General features: G+C 47.1%; 1 protein-coding gene across 7 annotated transcripts in view; it reads right to left on the bottom strand.

Annotated features, from left to right (window-relative positions):
• Nucleotides 1–18,113, bottom strand: part of L3MBTL1 (L3MBTL histone methyl-lysine binding protein 1) — a 45,088-nt gene that overhangs the window by 15,904 nt on the left and 11,071 nt on the right. For all 7 annotated transcript variants that reach the window (XM_039479474.2, XM_039479478.2, XM_039479477.2 and 4 more), the window contains 9 exons: nt 6,457–6,545; nt 5,840–5,944; nt 4,787–4,922; nt 4,312–4,403; nt 2,604–2,755; nt 2,114–2,190; nt 1,440–1,525; nt 1,138–1,248; nt 594–708 (listed from right to left, as the gene is read on the bottom strand). In XM_039479474.2, the coding sequence (XP_039335408.1) occupies nt 594–708; nt 1,138–1,248; nt 1,440–1,525; nt 2,114–2,190; nt 2,604–2,755; nt 4,312–4,403; nt 4,787–4,922; nt 5,840–5,944; nt 6,457–6,545 (963 nt within the window). The remainder of the gene's footprint in view (nt 1–593; nt 709–1,137; nt 1,249–1,439; nt 1,526–2,113; nt 2,191–2,603; nt 2,756–4,311; nt 4,404–4,786; nt 4,923–5,839; nt 5,945–6,456; nt 6,546–18,113) is intronic.

The raw sequence follows: 18,113 nt of genomic DNA, 5'->3' as shown, positions 1-18,113 counted from the left end.
GAAGCCACATCAGGCAGATTCATGTTACTCTCAGTTCTTTTTCTTGTTTTCATCCCCAAGACTTTGGTAACTTTTTTAAGGCTCTGTCCATATTTGGAGAACATTCAAGAAGATCAACACCCCATGTAAGACAAACATGGTGGCAGCAAGGAAATAAAGAAGGGAAATCCTAAGGGTGAAAATGGGCCTGAGTAGCCCAGTAACCTGAACTCTTAACATCTGCCTGAACAGACCATCAAAATTTACTTTAGGAAGCCAGCATTTCCTTAGCAAACATAGTGCATGCTCAGTGTGGTTCTGCTAGATGAGAAATCTCTGGGTGCCTAACCACCTCTGAAGCACATGCAACCAAGTGAGCTTGCCCCTTTGCACCCCAACACCCCAAACGCCAACAACTGGGGTAGCCAGAAGCACTGCTTAGTGTAGCAGACAGTCCTGGGTGGGGTGGTTGGGGGATCTCAGAACTTATGGTAGGCATCAGAGCCCTCGGTGTCATACCTGGGCATGGGGGGTCAGGGCTCCCTAGGTAAATTATAAGGACTATCAGAACCTAGGGGGAAAGGAAAAGATCAGAGTGCCTTAGGGTTACACACGGAGAGGAGGCTGCAGAGGATGTCCTGTCTTGGAGCACCAGCCAGCAGGGTGGATGTCTGGGTGGTCAGCATCAATCCAGAAATCATAGCCATGACTCCAGCCGTCAAAGTGGATCTGGGGAGGAAAGGCCTTTGGAAGTCAGGCATTTCTCATGGAGCCAAGCTCAGCTCTAGGAGGCTCTCCCCACCCCTGAGACCTGTCAGAAGCAAGATCCTGGACTGGAAGAACCAGGGGGCCAACCCTGCAATAATCAGCCTCGGTCACATTTCCCAAGGGCTTCACTCATTAAGTTACTGGCACCTCTCACTAGCAAACCTTGGGTGGGACAAGGATTATTAGGCTCATTTTACAGATGATTAAGGCTTAGAGAGGGAAAATGACTTGTCCAAGTCCACAAAAATAAGCCATAGATGAGGCAAGAATGAGATCCAAAATCTTTGTCGTCATTCATCTTGTGCCATGATGCCCTTGACTTCTAAGCAGTCTACAGAACTCCTGCCCAACTGGCCTGCCCATTTCCCAGTCCTAGGGTCCCAGAGCCACCTTTATCCGATGGTCCTCCACATCTTCCACGCTGGCCACACGAATCAGGGCTGGGTTCCTGCGGTCCACAGCCTCCAGCTTCATGTTGACCAGGAAGCTGTGAGGGGGTCGCTGTAGAGGGGACAGCTGCCTTCAGGCCAAGGCCCGGCTCAGCAGAGCTGAGGCCCCACAAGGGGAGCTCAAATGCTGTGCTTGGGGAAACTGGGGCCTGCCCAAAGGAGAAGGCTAGAGCCCCAGCCTGGCTAGTTGAGTGCTCCACGTCTTCCTGAGCTCAGCTCTGGGGGCAAGAAGCACTGACTCACCACCTTGAAGGCCCAAGCGGGCACAGCAGAGGCCCCAGTTTCTTCCAGATATTTCTCCCAACAGAAGTTATCAGGGTCTGGGTAGTCTGTAGGAGAGGATGAGAGCAATGTCTAGCCACCCAGATAGACTGAGGAAGCCCTCTGCCCCCAAGCAAGACCAGGAACATGAAAAGGACAGAGGCCCTTGAAGCAGAATCTCCCCCACCATCATCACAGCCAGCTCCTTGCACTGGACTCCTCAGGCAGATGTGTGCTAGTAGAACCAAGCACAGCACCACCCTAATAGTTCACAGGGCTGTCTGGGAACCCTGACACCTGTCACTCTCGGTCTGTTGCTCCCACCCAGCCCTATTTGAATCTCTACTGTATTTGGGCCAATGCAATACTCCCAGGAGGAAGGACTCGTTTTCTTTACTTCTGACTCCCTGCTCCCTTGCTGAGATGCTCATGTACCTTTCTTCCCCTAAACCCAAATGCAGTCAGGGTTTGACAGGACTCTCCTAAAATCAAATAGTTCTCAACTCCCAGGCCAAGAAGCTGAGGCTTCAGGACATGTCTGTTCTCTCACCCTGACCATAGAGAGGCAGCTACTGAGGCACTACTGGGAAGGGGTCAATGGAGAAGGAAATAGAGCCAGGCTTAGGAAGGAGGGCTTGCTCAGGCAGCAGGGTTACCTTGTGGAGGGGTGAGGGGCTTTCCTTGCTTCTGGCACCAGCCCACTGGGTGGATGTAGGGGCTGCTGGAATCACACCTGAAACCCAAGAACATGTCACTGTCCCAAGAGAAACTTGAGGCCCCGAGCCTGCCATCCTCTGACAGCATGGCTCAGGGCCCACCCTCATCTACTTCTTAGTGAGAGGGAGACAGATGGCAATGACAAAGCTAGAAAATTGCAAGATGAGTTATAAACTCTATCACCATACTATCTAAGGGAAAATCATGACTCATATGGGTTTGCTCATCTTAATCACAGTATTTTTAGATGACACATTTAACATTGAGTTGTATTTCTTATGATAAAGCTCAATTCAATTATTCTCCACCCCGAGAAGATCTGAATGTCAGAACTGGACTGAGTGGTGCCACATGGTGCCTGAGATATGAAGGCAGTTGCCCCCCACCATCCCCTTACCCGCCCAGGCCAACTCTGGGCCCTCCCACTACCAGTAGTCGTAAGTATCATCCCAGTTGTCGAAGTGCACCAGGAAGCGGCTGTCTACCACGTCGGTCACACTGGCCACGCAGACAAGGGACGGGTTCATGCGGTCAACAGCCTCCAGCTTCATGCCCACCTGGAAGCCCAGGGGTGGGGGACTCTAGGGGAAAAAGAGGGGCTGCCACGGCCAGAGCCAAGCTGGCTAGCACAAGCCCAGAGCCTACTGGCAAACGAAGGAGTAGGTTCTCTAGGACAGCCTGGGGTGTGGGCAGTGAGGAAGGAAGGAGAAATAAGCTGGGAAAGAGGGCCCTCCAGGGCTAATCAGAACCTGAGCTCTTCGGCACTCAGGAACCTCTGGCCTCCAAGGTGCACTCAGAGGAGTTCTGGTTTGTGCCAGAAGGTAAGTGCCCAGAAGGAGGCTACGCAGTCACCCAAAGAACCTGGCAAACCCAGTACAAGTCTTCCGTATCTGGACAAGCCTCACCCAGCTTGTCCTGAGGCAGTTGTGGCAACAGTGGGGTGGCCAGGAAGAAACAGCTGACATCTATGGCATGGAGGCAGGCAGGGAACCAGCAGTTTAGTGCCTGCCGTGTACCAGGCATAAGCTTCAAAAGATATCACCTCCCTGGATCTTTACAACAACCCTATTCCCATTTAAGAAGTTAAATAACTTGGCCCAGAACACAATGCTAGTCAATGGCGGGACCAGTATTTTAACAGCTTGAATTAAAAGTCAACATTCGTTGTCACTACAGCAGGTAGGACCCCATCTGTCACCTGGGAACTTGAAAGTATGAACTCTGGGGCTGCAATGGGGTGGGGAAGTAACTGTCCCTGCCTAAAGAGCATGGAGTCCCAGACCCATGGGGACTCTAAGGTTAATTTTGTTTTTTTAGACACAGGGTCTCACTCTGTCACCCAGGCTGGAGTGGAGTGGTACAATCATAGCTTGCTGTAGCCTCGAATTCCTAGGCTCAAACAATCCTCCCACTTCAGCTAGCTACTGTAGTAGCTAGGACTACAGTCATGTGCCACCATGCCCAGCTAATTTAATGATATTTTTTGTAGAGATGAGGTCTTACTGTTGCCTATGCTGGCCTCAAACTCCTGAGCTCAAGTGATTCTCCCGCCTCAGCCTCCCAAAGTGCTGGAATTACAGGTGTGAGCCACCACACCTGGCCAGTATGGTATTTTTAAGGGGGCTCCCTATATCTCCTAGGCCTTTTGCTTGGGCTTATGTGATACTTTAACTGCTAGATAAGCTGCCAGCTGCCACGAACACAGGAAAGGACAGGGGTGAATTGTTGGAAATGAATGGAAGAGTCTCAATGCTGGACAAAAGGAAAAGAAAAAGCTCCCAGAATAGAGGCATTGACCCTACACCAAAGAACTGCAGAACAAACCAAAAAGCAAGAATCTATGGGCAATGACCTCTCAGTGCTCAGACGACAGCAGTGGGCCAGGGGCTGCGAAAGGAGGTTGAGGATAGGGTATCTGCAGTAGAGGAGGGAGGGAAGTCAGAAAAATCTATAACCAGCTTCCCACCTTTGGCCCTAAACCCTGACCAGCTGTGCCCCTCCCATCTGATATGCGAGATCAGAGCAAAGCTGAGAGAACCAGTAGATGAGCTCCCTTCCGATAAGTCAGCTACTCTGGGCCAGCTGCAGTGACTCTGGCACACAGGGGTGATGTCCACTCTCACTCAGGGGCACTCACGTGGCTCTGGCTCACAAACAGGTGCTTGGGGGCAGCCTGAGCTCTTGTGCTGCGCAGATACTGGCTCCAGCTGAACTCCTCCTCTTTGTAACCTAGGCCCCTCAAGGGGGATGAACAGAGTACCGTGCAGAGGCTGGGCCACGGCGAGGGCACCCCACACTGAAGCAGCAGAATCAGGCATGCCTGAGGACCCCTCCCAACCTTCAAGAACCTCCCAGGGATCCCCCCATACTGAAGCAGGACATGACTTTGGTAGACACTCAAAGGGCAAGGGCAAAGCAGAAGTCTCAGGGTTTCTTTCTGGTCAGTCTGGCGCCAGGGCAGAGTCATATTAGGATGTGATGAAGAGAGGCTGGCTTTGGAACAGGGTACAGGGTCAGAAAACACAAGAGCTGGAAGCTGGGGGACCCAAGGGGAAGAAGCAAAGGGTCTGAGGACTTGTTGCTTCAATGCGACCAACCCAGCTAGGCCTTACCTTTGGGAGGCTGCAGCTTGTGCCCTGTCTTCTCGAACCAGCCAGCAGGGTGAATGTCAGGGGAGTTGGCATTGACCCAGAAGTCATGGCACTCAGAATATCCATCAAAGTGCAGACGTAGGCGATAGCCACATACCTGGCGCCATGAGGGGAATCAGGGACTCCAACGCCAGGAGACGCCCCATTCCCCATCTCCCTCACCTCTCCTGGCCCAGCCTGGTGGTCTCAGGGGCTCTAATGCTAGCAGGTTCCCCAAGCCCACCTTTCTTTGCTCCCAGGTATACCCCATCCTGTACTCTGACCCATGCTGTCCCATTCTGCAGTGAGGACAGTCAGGTACTCATGAGCCCTGGGTGAAAGAGAGGTGGACTTTATGACAGTCTCCTGCCCTTTTGAGTCCTGGACAGAAATTCGAGGGCAGCCACCAAGGCTCAGGACTGCTGAGGGCTCCTGATGACCCTTCCCTCTGCTACCTTCTCACAGCTTCCCACTCACACTCTGCTTCCAGTCTTGCTGAGCTAATGCAATTCCTTGAAGGTGACAGTCTGTTCCATGCCCCAGGGCTTTTGCCCACTTTGCTCTTCCTGGAACTCCCTCCTTATTCACAGCTTCTCTCTCAAGACTCTGCAAAGGAGGCCCTTCCTCTATGCTTTTCCTGCTCCTCAGACAGAACTGACTCAGCTGTTCCTCCCAGATAAACTCTATTGCCACCCTGTGGCATGTTGCTGATATATTTATCTGTCTGATTCCCCAGACAACAGTGAGCTTCTAGAGGACAAGGACCTTGTTTGACTCATGCCAATATTCCTGGCTCTCGGGATCTCCTCAAGCTTCCCCAGTGTGGACAGTATACATTCATCCAGTAACAGGATTGTCCCATGACACTCCATCTGGTTTTTGTTCTTTTAAACTTTCTGTGTGTTCCAACTTAATCCCCTACTAGATTATGCGTGCTCTGAGAGGAGGGAGGTGTTTCCTTCTATCTCCCCAGAAAGATCCATCAGTCTGCACTGAGAGACATCATCAGAAAGGTGGGACCAAGCCCCAGCTCACCTCAGCCACGGTGAGGATGAAGTACATGGATGGGTGTTGAGGATCAATGCCTTCCAACTTCATGCCCAGTTTGAAGCCATTCTTGTTGTGAGTGACTGCCTGGGACTGTCAACGCACAGAGTGGAGAGGACCCAGCTTCCATCCAGCCTTATCCTTGCCTAGTGGGCTTGGGGTGAAGGAGCTGCCTTTAGGCCCCACCCGCCTGGTATTTCCAAAGGGGCAGCTTATTTGGGGATCATTACTGCAGGGATCTAGAGAGAGAGAGAATATCTCCCAGGTCCTTGAAAAATGTGAATGAGTCAGGGCTGGACTCAAGGGCTCCCTCTCACCAAAGTCATGGAAAGATCAATGCTGAATTGAGAAGTCACCAGAATTCAAAAGTCTGCAGGCCCAGTGATGGGTAAGCCTAGCATCCACCTCTCTATTTCTTCCTACCCTGCCAGCCCCTTATGGTGGGCCCTTTTCCACTCTAGGCCCCTAAACATTCTCTCCCTTCCATTCTGCCAGTCCACTGAGGCATGACTGACACAGAAAACACCAGAAGGCCTCCTGAGTTTGGTGGTGTGTCCCTGGACTGGGAAGGCAAGCTCTTCCTAGGCGGAAACTGTCCAACTCACGTCCTGGAAGAGGCTGACCGGGGCAGTAATGGCCTTCTGCTCCTCTAGGTAGGACTCCCACGACCAGCCTTCCTTCTTCTCACCTGTTGCTGTAGAGAGGGGACAGAAAGGCCAACTCCTGGGCTGCCCCTGATGTATGACTTCTTCAGCTTCCCCTCATCAAGCTCTACCTTTACCCCCCCACGAACGTTTGTCTGTGATCACAGGTACCCTCTGGTCCCACCCACCATGATGGTGCCAGAAACAGGCGGCTGATGGGAAGCTCAGTGTCAGGTGAGGCTACATCAAATTCTGCCCGTCACTTCCCCACCCCCAAGCCACTGTCAACGGAAGTACTCTGTATTATTCAGCAACTGACTGAAGTTACAAAGCCTCAGCCACAAAGGGACCCTATCCTCTGACATGACAAAGCTAAGTGACACGTCCTGTGCCAGAGGACTTAATCACAATGCCGTCTAAATTCACAAGGAAAGGAGAGAAAAAAAGAAATGATAGGGAAAACCTGAAAATAAGAATAAATGGAAGAGCTGGGAGAAGTAAGAAACATGGCTGGACACAGTGGCTCATGCCTGTAATTCCAGCACTTTGGGAGGCCAAGGCAGGTGATTAATCACTTGAGCTCAGGAGTTTCAGACCAGCCTGGGCAACATGATAAAAGCCCTTCTCTACTCAAAATACAAAAATTGGCCTGGCATGGCAGCTCGTGCCTATAATCCCAGCACTTTGGGAGGCCAAGGCAGGGGAATCATTTGAGGTAAGGAGTTTGATACCATCTTGGCAAACATGGTGAAACCCCACTCCACTAAAAATACAAAACTTAGTTGGGCATGGTGGTACATGCCTGTAATCCCAGCTACTTGAGAGGCTGAGGCAGGAGAATTGCTTGAACCTGGGAGGTGGAGGTTGCAGTGAGCCAAGATCGCACCACTGCACTCCAGCCTGGGGGACAGAGCGAGAGTCCACCTCAAAAAACAAACAAATAAAAAACCAAAAATTATCGGGCATGGTGGCACATGCCTGTAGTCCCAGCTACTTGGGAGGCGGAGGCAGAATTGCTTGAACGCTGGAGGCAGAGGCTGCAGTGAGTTGAGAACATGCCACTGCACTCAACCTAGGTGACAGAGGAGCCCCTGTCTCAAAAAAATTAAAAAGTCAAAGAAGAAATACTTTTTTGATTCTTCTTGCCATGAACACCTACAGAGACATACACAAATGTGCATATGTGTGCTTGGTGGACACCCCCAAAGTGGACACACTGATTCCGCAACCCTCCCAGACACACACAATCTGTATGCACACACACATACTCACACACACACATACTATGGTCAGGGCCTACAGCCCAGGTCCTGTCCATACCTCTGAGGCTCAGGGTCCTGGGGAAGCAGATAAATTCCTCTGCAGCGCCTTCAATCTAACCTGAGGTGGAGTCTTAGTCTCTAACAGAGGACAAATGCCCTTTAAAGGCTAGAATAGCCAGTTACACGGAGGCTAACCAGGTCAGCATGAGCTGCCTCCAAGTGAAGGCTACAGACAGCTGAAGACGTAACAATTTACAAAAATCAATTCATATCCCTTAGGTAAGTAACTGCAGCTTCTTCTAGAAACTTCTATGCCTCTATTTTGTCATCTTTAAAATGAAGATATCCACCACAGAGGATCACTATGATGATTAAGTCAGATCTATTTATAAAAAATCCTTATGACATACAGAGTGCCAAACTTGTGTTACCAGCGCTTCCTGGGTCTTCACTAAGTCTGTGAGTCTGTGGGACTAGATTCCAGCTCTGCCTTGCTCGGCTTCTCTTGGCTACTGCCCTGGATAATTTGGGCTTGGTGTGGTCTGTCTCTCAGGAAGATGCTTTTTTCCTTTTTGCTTTAGTTGGGACCTAAGTGGCCTAAGTGACCACAGGCACTTGTCTGTTTTTTTTTTTTTCGGGACAGAGTCACTCTGTCACCCCAGCTGGAGTACAGTAGCGCAATCTCAGCTCACTGCAGCTTCTGCCTCCTGCGTTCAAGCAATTCTCCTGCCTCAGCCTCCGAGTAGGGATTACAGGTGCCTACCATTACGCCCAGCTAATTTTTTTAAATCTTTAGTAGAGATGAGGTTTCACCATGTTGGCCAGGCTGGTCTCGAATTCCTGACCTCAGGTGATCCATCTGCCTCAGCCTCCCACAGTGCTGAGATTAGAGGTGTGAGCTACCACACTCAGCTTAGAAACACTTGTCTTGCTGCCTACATTCCTCAGTCACTGTACCAAACCTTGAGACCTCAACTACCTGATCCATTTGGGCCACAGCAGGTATTTTGTTCATCAATTGATCAAGCAAGCTAACAAACTCTCAGAGACCTATGCGGACACCAATCTAGAGCTCATCTCTTCTGGCTATCCTTTGTCCTGAGTAAAACCTGGATTGTCCCTTAGAACGTATCACCTGCTGTGTTCCCTCAAGAAACCCTCCAGTTCTCCCACTCAGTCTTCATCTATTCTTACGGAGTAGGGGAAAGAGAAGAGAGAGTAGACTTCAGGATGCAATCATCTTGCTGTTTCTTGCCACTGGGATTCCATATCATCATGCATAAGACCTCTTCATTTTTTCCAAATCTCTACTACTGTGACAGAATCCTTCCCAACAGCCATTTCTTCCTCCCTGGATGACATTCTTCTTTTTGCCTCACTCAGCTAAGGGACTGACTACCTAGCAGATTTCTTGTCTCAGGCACCTCTGCTGCTCTTTGGTGCTTCGAGTCTCAGTTCACCTCTCTTTAACCATACTCCAAAGGCCAAGCTCTGAGATCCCAATGCCACAGCAGACACCTCTGACCAGCAACCTCTTTATCTGCCATTATCTCTTACCACTGGTCCCCTGAAGATGTCCCTCCCTGCCTGTACTATCTTCATATTCTCTCACTAGTCACAACACTTACCACGTATACATTCTTCACAGTTTACCATCATGCACCTCTTCATTTGACCATAACCATTCTTTTTACCATTTAATGGTTAAACCTGTGTGCCATGTCTGGTACTAGAAATTTGGGGTATAGAGGTGGCTGAAAAGACTTCATATACATGGTCTCCCTGAGTCTGCATAATGTCCTCAGGTGATAGGGAGAGCTCATAGCAACCCCTTTCACAGGTGAGGACAGAGATTCAACGTAATCCACTAGAAAGAGGCCTGACCACCAAATCCTTTGGCAATTACTAGATTCCTTCCCTGACCAAGCCCCGAGCCAAACCCAGTTTCCTGCCTCCTTTTTCTGTTGGTGAACAATGGGCTGAGCCCTTAGGCACATCCCCAAACCCAAATAAGTCCCAAGGCTCTTGTGTATGGTTGTGCAATCTGTGCACTGTACGCAGATGCCCAGTCAAGGGGGTGAATGGGCTGAAATCCAGCCTGGGCTTCCTGCCATGCCAAGTGACTGAGTGTCTTGTGAAGAAAGGTTGCCCTTTTCTAACTGGTCTGCCCAGGACAGCTACTTTTTTATAACCTGTTCAAAAGCACCATATTGGCTAGCGGTGGCACTGATCCTCTCTCCACTTCCAGAAATGCTCCTTTGCTTATTCCTGCTTCCTTAGACCAGATGCTCTTGGTTAGGACTTTCTTTGGCAAGCTCAGCCTGATCTAAAACCGAACTTGTAACTTCTCTGCCAAAGCCTGTGCCCCTTTCAGTATTCATTACCCTACTCAATGGCATCACCATCCATTCATTCAGTCACGCAAGCTGGAAACTTGGAAGTGATCCTTTATGCCTCTTTTTTGTTTTTGTTTTTTAAAACTCCCCAGGATCCTTCAGTTCTGATTTCAACTCCTAGGTAGCCCTTGAATCGATCTCCATCTCTCCAGATTTACTCTCCTTGTTCTTGTTTGCTTTGAACCTAGTCCAAAAGCCTTTTTTTTTTTTTTTTTAAAGATGGGGTTTCACCATGTTGGCCAGGCTGGTTTTGAACTCTTGACCTCAGATGATCCACCCACCTCAGCCTCCCAAAGTGCTAGGATTACAGTTGTGAGCCACCGCGCCTGGCAAAAGCCTCTTCACTCATCTCTGCCTCAGACTTATTCTACTGCCAGAATACATCTCAAATACAAAACTTGCTTATTTTCTTTGCTTTTAGTTCCATGGCTTCTCATTTCCAACCCCAAACCCAAAAATCTAAACACCTTTCCACACCACACACAGCCCTCAGTAACTAGCTACTCCCTATCACTCCATCTTCATCATGCATTTCCATTCCCCTGTGCCTCTGTGCCTCTGCATAGGTTGATACTTCTGCTTTAAAATCCTACCCCCACCTTGCTCCATTATCCTATCTTTTTCACATCCTTCAAGACCTAGCCATAGTTCCAGCACCTTGTATAAGACTTTAAATAAAATAGATGTACAACAAAGGCTTGTTAAATAACTATAAGGGCCGGGCGCGGTGGCTCAAGCCTGTAATCCCAGCACTTTGGGAGGCAGAGGCGGGTGGATCACGAGGTCGAAAGATCGAGACCATCCTGGTCAACATGGTGAAACCCCGTCTCTACTAAAAATACAAAAAAACTAGCTGGGCGTGGTGGTGCATGCCTGTAATCCCAGCTACTTAGGAGGCTGAGGCAGGAGAATTGCCTGAGCCCAGGAGGCGGAGGTTGCGGTGAGCTGAGATCGCGCCATTGCACTCCAGCCTGGGTAACAAGAGCGAAACTCCGTCTCAAAAAAAAAAAAAAAAAAAAAAAAAAAAACTATAAGGATAGATGGATGAATGAATGGATGGATGAAAATATCATCTCATGGAGCCTTCCCATATTCCAGGAGGCAGAGTTTGTTCTGTGACATTCCCTTGTATTTACATACCTCAAACATAACAATTATTATAAGGTTACATAATAATCTATTGACATATCTATCTCTGCAACTAGACTATCAGCTCATTAAGTGCTAGTACTGTGTTTTGCTTACTCTAAACTCTTAGCATCTTGCCCATTACCTGGCAAATAGGAGGCACTTAGTATTTGTTAAATAAAGGAACAATGATGAAAATAACTACATATCAAAAACTGTGAGATGCAGCCAAAGCAATACTTAGAGGAAAATGACAGCCTTAAAAGAACATAATAGAAAAGGAGGAAGGTTAAAATTAATAAAATTTTAAAATCAAAATAAATCTGTCTCATGAAGTTAAAAAAAGTAAAATCAACCCAAAGAAAGTGGAGGTAAATAAATTTTAAGGCAGGGCGCAATGGCTCACGCCTGTAATCCCAGAGCTTTGGGAGGCCGAGGCAGGTGGATCACGAGGTTAAGAGATCGAAACCATCCCTGCCAACATGGTAAAACCCTCTCTCTACTAAAAAATACAAAAATTAGCTGGGCGTGGTGGTGCGTGCCTGTAGTCCCGGCTACTCGGGAGGCTGAGGCAGGAGAATTGCTTGAACCTGGGAGGCAGGGGTTGCAGTGAGCCGAGATCACACCACTGCACTCTAGCCTGGTGCCTGGTGACAAAGCAAGACTCTGTCTCAAAAAAAAAAAAAAAAAAAAAAGGGCCGGGCGCGGTGGCTCAAGCCTGTAACCCCAGCACTTTGGGAGGCCGAGGCAGGTGGATCACGAGGTCGAGACATCAAGACCAACCTGGTCAACATGGTGAAACCCCGTCTCTACTAAAAACACAAAAAATTAGCTGGGCATGGTGGCAGGTGCCTGTAATCCCAGCTACTCAGGAGGCTGAGGCAGGAGAATTGCCTGAACCCAGGAGGCGGAGGTTGCGGTGAGCCGAGATCGCGCCATTGCACTCCAGCCTGGGTAACAAGAGCGAAACTCCGTCTCAAAAAAAAAAAGAAAAGAAAAAGAAAAAAAGGGCCAGGCGCGGTGGCTCAAGCCTGTAATCCCAGCACTTTGGGAGGCCGAGGCGGGTGGATCACGAGGTCGAGAGATCGAGACCATCCTGGTCAACATGGTGAAACCCCGTCTCTACCAAAAATACAAAAAATTAGCTGGGCATGGTGGTGCGTGCCTGTAATCCCAGCTACTCAGGAGGCTGAGGCAGGAGAATTGCCTGAGCCCAGGAGGCGGAGGTTGCAGTGAGCCGAGATCGCGCCATTGCACTCTAGCCTGGGTAACAAGGGCGAAACTCCGTCTCAAAAAAAAAAAAGAAAAAAAGGAAAAAATGGCCGGGCGCAGTGGCTCACACCTGTAATCCAAGCACTTTGGAGGCCAAGGTGGGCAGATCACCTGAGGTCGGGAGTTCAAGACCAGCCTGACTAACATGGTAAAACCCCGTCTTAAAAAAATAATAATAAAATAAAATAAAAAGACAAAATTAATAAGTTTCTGGAAAGACTAATTAATAAACAAAGAAGGACTCTGGGACTAAGGTGGGAGGATTGTTTGAGGTCAGGAGTTTGAACAACATAGTGACATCCAGTTTCTATCTTTTTTTTTTTTTTTTGAGACGAAGTCTCACTCTTATCCAGGCTGGAATGCATTGGTGTGATCTCGGCTCACTGCAACCTCCGCCTCCCGGGTTCAAGCAATTCTCCTGCCTCAGCCTTCCAAGTGACTGAGACGACAGGCACGTGCCACCACACCTGACTAATTTTTTGTATGTTTAGTAGAGATGGGGTTTCACCATGTTGGCCAGGCTGGTCTCGAACTCCTGACTTCAGGTGATTCGCCCACCTCAGCCTCCCCTATTTCTATCTTTAAAAGAAGTTTAAAAAAAAATAAGAGAAATTTTTTAATGTCCTAAAGATATTAAAAGGATGAGGAGATCTTGTTGACCAGTACAAACCTTCAGGAAAGTGATGCAGGTGCCGGCCTGCTGTATTCTCCTGGCTGTACAAGGTGAAAAGAGAACAATGCCACAGGATACTGGTCCGTAGTACCTTTGCACTGGTTTGGATTTTGATTAGGCAGCACTGCTTGCTCCTAGGGGGACCACTGACTATGCAAAAGCAGGTAGTGTGCTGTTCCTCTCTGGGAGTTTAAATGGCCTGAGTGCTTATCATCTCTCAGGATTCAAGGGATGTTTGGGTTTTCCTAGCTATGTCTGAGACCTTGGCTGGCATTATGGGAATCAGATTCTACTACTCTGGAAAATTTATGCCTGCAGGTTTAATTGCAGGTACCAGTTTGCTGTTGGTCACCAAACTTGGAATCAGTACACTGAATAAAAACCCCATCAGTAGTAGTCATGTCAAACTTCCACTATTTTTAGGGTATTAACAGAAGTAAGTGTAGCAATTTTACGTATTCTGCCATTTTATTTAATTAATTTATTTTATTTTTCTTTTTTCTATTTTTTTTTTTTTAAGATGAAGTTTCACTCGTTACCCAGGCTGGAGTGCAATGGTGCAATCTTGGCTCACTGCAACCTCTGCCTCCTGGGTTCAAGCAGTTCTCCTGCCTCAGCCTCCCGAGTAGCTGGGACTACAGGCACGTGCCACCATGCCCAGCTAATTTTTGTATTTTTAGTAGAGACGGGGTTTCACCACGTTGACCAGGATGGTCTTGATCTCTTGGCCTCTTGATTCACCCGCCTTGGCCTCCCAAAGTGCTGGGATTATAGGCGTGAGCCACTGCACCCTGCCTATTATTATTTTTCTTTTCTTTTCTTTTTTTTTTTAAAGTCGGGGTTTCACCATGTTGGTCAGGCTGGTCTTGAACTCCTGACCTCAGGTGATCCACCCGCCTTGGCCTCCAAAGTGCTTGGATTACAGGTGCTCAGCTGCCTATTATTATTTTTCTAAGATAGAGTCTCACTCTGTCGCCCAAGCTGAAGTGTAGTGGTGCGATCTCAACTCTGTTTCCCAGGTTCAAGCAATTCTCCTGCCTCAACCTCCTAAGTAGCTGGGATTACAGGCATGCACCACCACACCCAGCTAATTTTTTTTTTTGTATTTTTATTAAAGATGAGATTCACCATGTTGGTCAGGCTGGTCTCAAACTCCTGGGCTCAAGTGATCTATCCGCCTTGGCATCCCCAAGTGCTGGGATTATAGATGTGAGCCACTGCGCCCGGCCATCTGACATTTTACTTTAGAAAAAAAAAAAAGACAAGACACCATTGGCCAGGCACAATGGCTCATGCCTGTAATTCTAGCACTTTGGGAGGCCAAGGCAGATGGATCACTTGAGATCATGAGTTTGAGACTAGCCTGGGCAACATGGCAAAATCCTATCTCTACAAAAAATACAAAAATTAGCAGAGAGTGGTGGTGTGCTCCTGTAGTCTCAACTTCTCAGGAGGCTAAAGAGGGAGGATGGCTTGAGCCTGACCCATGGAGGTCACAGTGAGCGGATACTTTGCCACTGTACTCCAGCCTGGGCAATAGAGCCAGACCTTGACTAAAAAAAAAAAAAAAGAAAAGTCAGTTATCATTACAACCCCACAGATACCCTAATACAGTTTAATTCTTGTCTATTGATGCTGTATCTTCTTTCTGTATCTTATAGGCAAAATATCAAGGAATAAAATGTTAAGTGGCAATACTACGGGCTCTGAAACCTCATGCTGTGCTCAGAGGAACAGTGTGAAGAAAATCTCTTATGATATTTAGGATACCTGTTCTTTTGCTCATCTTAGGGCACAGACCTACTCTGACATTATGTTAAGTAGAGTATCAATGAAGATTAAGTTTGCTGTAAATAAAAAAGGGGAGCCAGGTGCAGCAGTATATGCCTGCAGTCCCAGCTACTCAAAAGGCTGAGGCAGGAAGATCACTTGCACTCGGGAGTTTAGTAAGACCCTGTCTCTAAAAATAATAAAAAATAAATGAAATAATTAAAAGGGGAATATTATGAACTTTACATCCTTTAGATCAATTCCTTTCTTTTTTTTTTTTGAGACGGAGTTTCGCTCTTGTTGCCCAGGCTGGAGTGCAATGGCGCGATCTCGGCTCACCGCAACCTCCGCCTCCTGGGTTCAGGCAATTCTCCTGCCTCAGCCTCCTGAGTAGCTGGGATTACAGGCACGCACCACCATGCCCAGCTAATTTTTTGTATTTTTAGTAGAGACGGGGTTTCACCATGTTGACCAGGATGGTCTCGACCTCTTGACCTCGTGATCCACCCGCCTCAGCCTCCCAAAGTGCTGGGATTACAGGCTTGAGCCACCGCGCCCGGCCTCAATTCCTTTCTTAATCACATAGTCTCACGCCTACTTCTACACAGCAGTGAAACAGCTCTCTTCAGTTACTAAAGTCAAAATTCAATGACTTATTCTTATTCAACTCTCTTGATCTTCATATGTGCCACCAACCACGCATTCCATCTTGGCATTTCTTTCTTACCACACTCTCTTAGCTCTATTCTTCTTTCTCTTCTATTTCCATTCCGTTTCTTCCTCCTCCTCCCTCAACCCTGCTTCTCAATGGTGCAAACCTAAAAATCAACACAGTGCTTCCCTCCCATCTTCTTTCCTTTCTCCTCACTCCCTCAGAAAGCTTCTTCAGCATGCTTTCAGTTACTTCAGTACAGATAATTCAAAAGTTAATGGTTCTAGTCAGATCTTTCACTACAATGTCTACAGAAAAGACAGAAAATGTAGAGAGAAGAACGGAATGCCAAGATTCAAGACCAATCAATTAATTACAAGCAGTCATCAGGGTGCCACCATGTGCTGGTCTTTTTGCTTTCAATTTGCTAGAGATATTTGTGTGTTTGCCTCTCTCCTATATAACATGGTTAGCCAATTCATAATCAGTTCATTTTAAGACACTGAAAGTTTAATCAAGAGCCTGACATTTATGTTTAACCTGTGCCTAATAGGAATCTATGCCTGGGAACAACAAACTGAAGAGGCTGGGTTCCAAAATGCTATAGTCTATTGTTTACCTGGTGTCAGCCATTAAAACTGCCTTTGGTTTCTAGGAAATATAAATGGATCCTTTTTAAAAATGTAATGAAAGCCATGGACAATTCACATAAACAAGTCACAGAATTGCGCATGTAAACTTAGATTAAGGACCACAGTTAGGAAAGTGTTGCTGTAAGTGGCATACTGATTAATGTCTGGTACTGAATTATACACTCATATCTCAACTTGTTCACCAACTCCATATGGCACTCCTTTTATTTCAATATAAAATCTGTTTCTTACACTCAATTTAAAAATGGGCGGGGATATGAATAGACATTTCTCCAAAGAAAATATATAAATGGTAAATAAGCACATGTAAAGATGCTAACATCATTAGCTATTAGGGAAATGCAAATCAAAACCACAATGAGATACCATCTTATAACCTCTAGAATGATCATAATAAAAAAGATAACAAGCATTGGTGAAGATGGGAATAAACTGGAATCCTCATACACTGCTGGTGGGAATGTAAAATGGTGCAGACACTTTGAAAAACAGTCTGACAGTTCCTCAAAAGGCTAAACATAAAGTTACCATATGGCTGAATAATTCCGCCCCTAAGTATACACTCAAGAAAAATGAGTACATATGTCCACACAAAAACTTGTATACAAATGTTCATACTGGCACTATTCATAATAGCACAAAAGTAGAAGCAACCCATATGTCCATCAACTGATGAATAAACAAAGTGTGGTAGGCCCATACAATGGAATATTATTCAGCAATAAAAAGGAATCAAGGATATACAGCCTAAAATATGTAAACCTTGAAAACACTGTGCTAAGTGAAGAGCCAGTCATAAAAGACCACATATTTGATTCCATTTACATGAAATGTCCAAAGTAGGCAAACCTGGTGTACAAAAAGCAGACTGCTGGTTGCCTAGGACTGGAGGGAGGTTAGGGGGAATGATGGCTAATAGTAACAGGACTTCTTTTGGGAGTGATGGAAATGTTTTAAAATTTATTGTAGTGATGGTTATACAACTCTGTGAGTACACCAAAAAAACCACTGAATTGTACACTTCAAATGGATGAATTGTATGGTATGTGAATTATATCTCAATAAAGCTATTAAGAACAGGTACTTTATAAAAATGTATGGAAAAAGCACTAATCATTAAAAAAATGGACAAATGGGGCATCATAAAAATGAACTTTCTGCTCCTTAAAAGACACCATTTAGAAAGAAAACAACAAAAAAAAAGCGATAGTAGGGTGCCTGTAGTCCTAGTTACTCAGGAAGCTGAGGCAGAAGGATCCCTTGAGTCCAGGAGTTTGAGGCTACAATGTGCTATGACTGCATTGTGAACTGCCATTGCACTACAGCCTGAGCAATACAGCAAGACTTCATCTCTCTCTCTCTCTCTCTCTCTCTCTCTCTCTCACACAATTTCTCTCTCTCTCTCTCTCTTTTTCTTTTTGAGTCAGGGTTTCATTCTGTCACACAGGCTGAAGTACAGTGATGTAATCTCGGCTCACTGCAACCTCTGTCTCTTGGGTTCAGGCAATTCTCCAGTCTCAGCCTCCAGAGTAGCTGGGACCACAAGTGTATACCACTATGCCTAGCTAATATTTGTAATTTTTGCAGAGACAGGGTTTTGCCATGTTGCCCAGGCTGGTCTCAAACTCCTGAGCTCAAGTGATCCTCCCACCTCAGCCTCCCTAAGTGCTGGGATTACAGGCACTATGCCCAGCCTTAAAGTGGACTTTTTTTTTTTTTTCTAAGATGGAGTCTCGTTTTGTCACCTGGGCTGGAGTGCAGTGGCATGATCTTGGCTCACTGCAACCTCCGCCTCTCAGTTTCAAGCAATTC

This window comes from Saimiri boliviensis, chromosome 9, assembly GCF_048565385.1.
Source record: "Saimiri boliviensis isolate mSaiBol1 chromosome 9, mSaiBol1.pri, whole genome shotgun sequence".
Classification (NCBI taxonomy): Eukaryota; Metazoa; Chordata; class Mammalia; order Primates; family Cebidae; genus Saimiri; species Saimiri boliviensis.
Note: the sequence above shows the minus strand (reverse complement) of the source record. Positions and strands in the feature narration are given on the sequence as shown.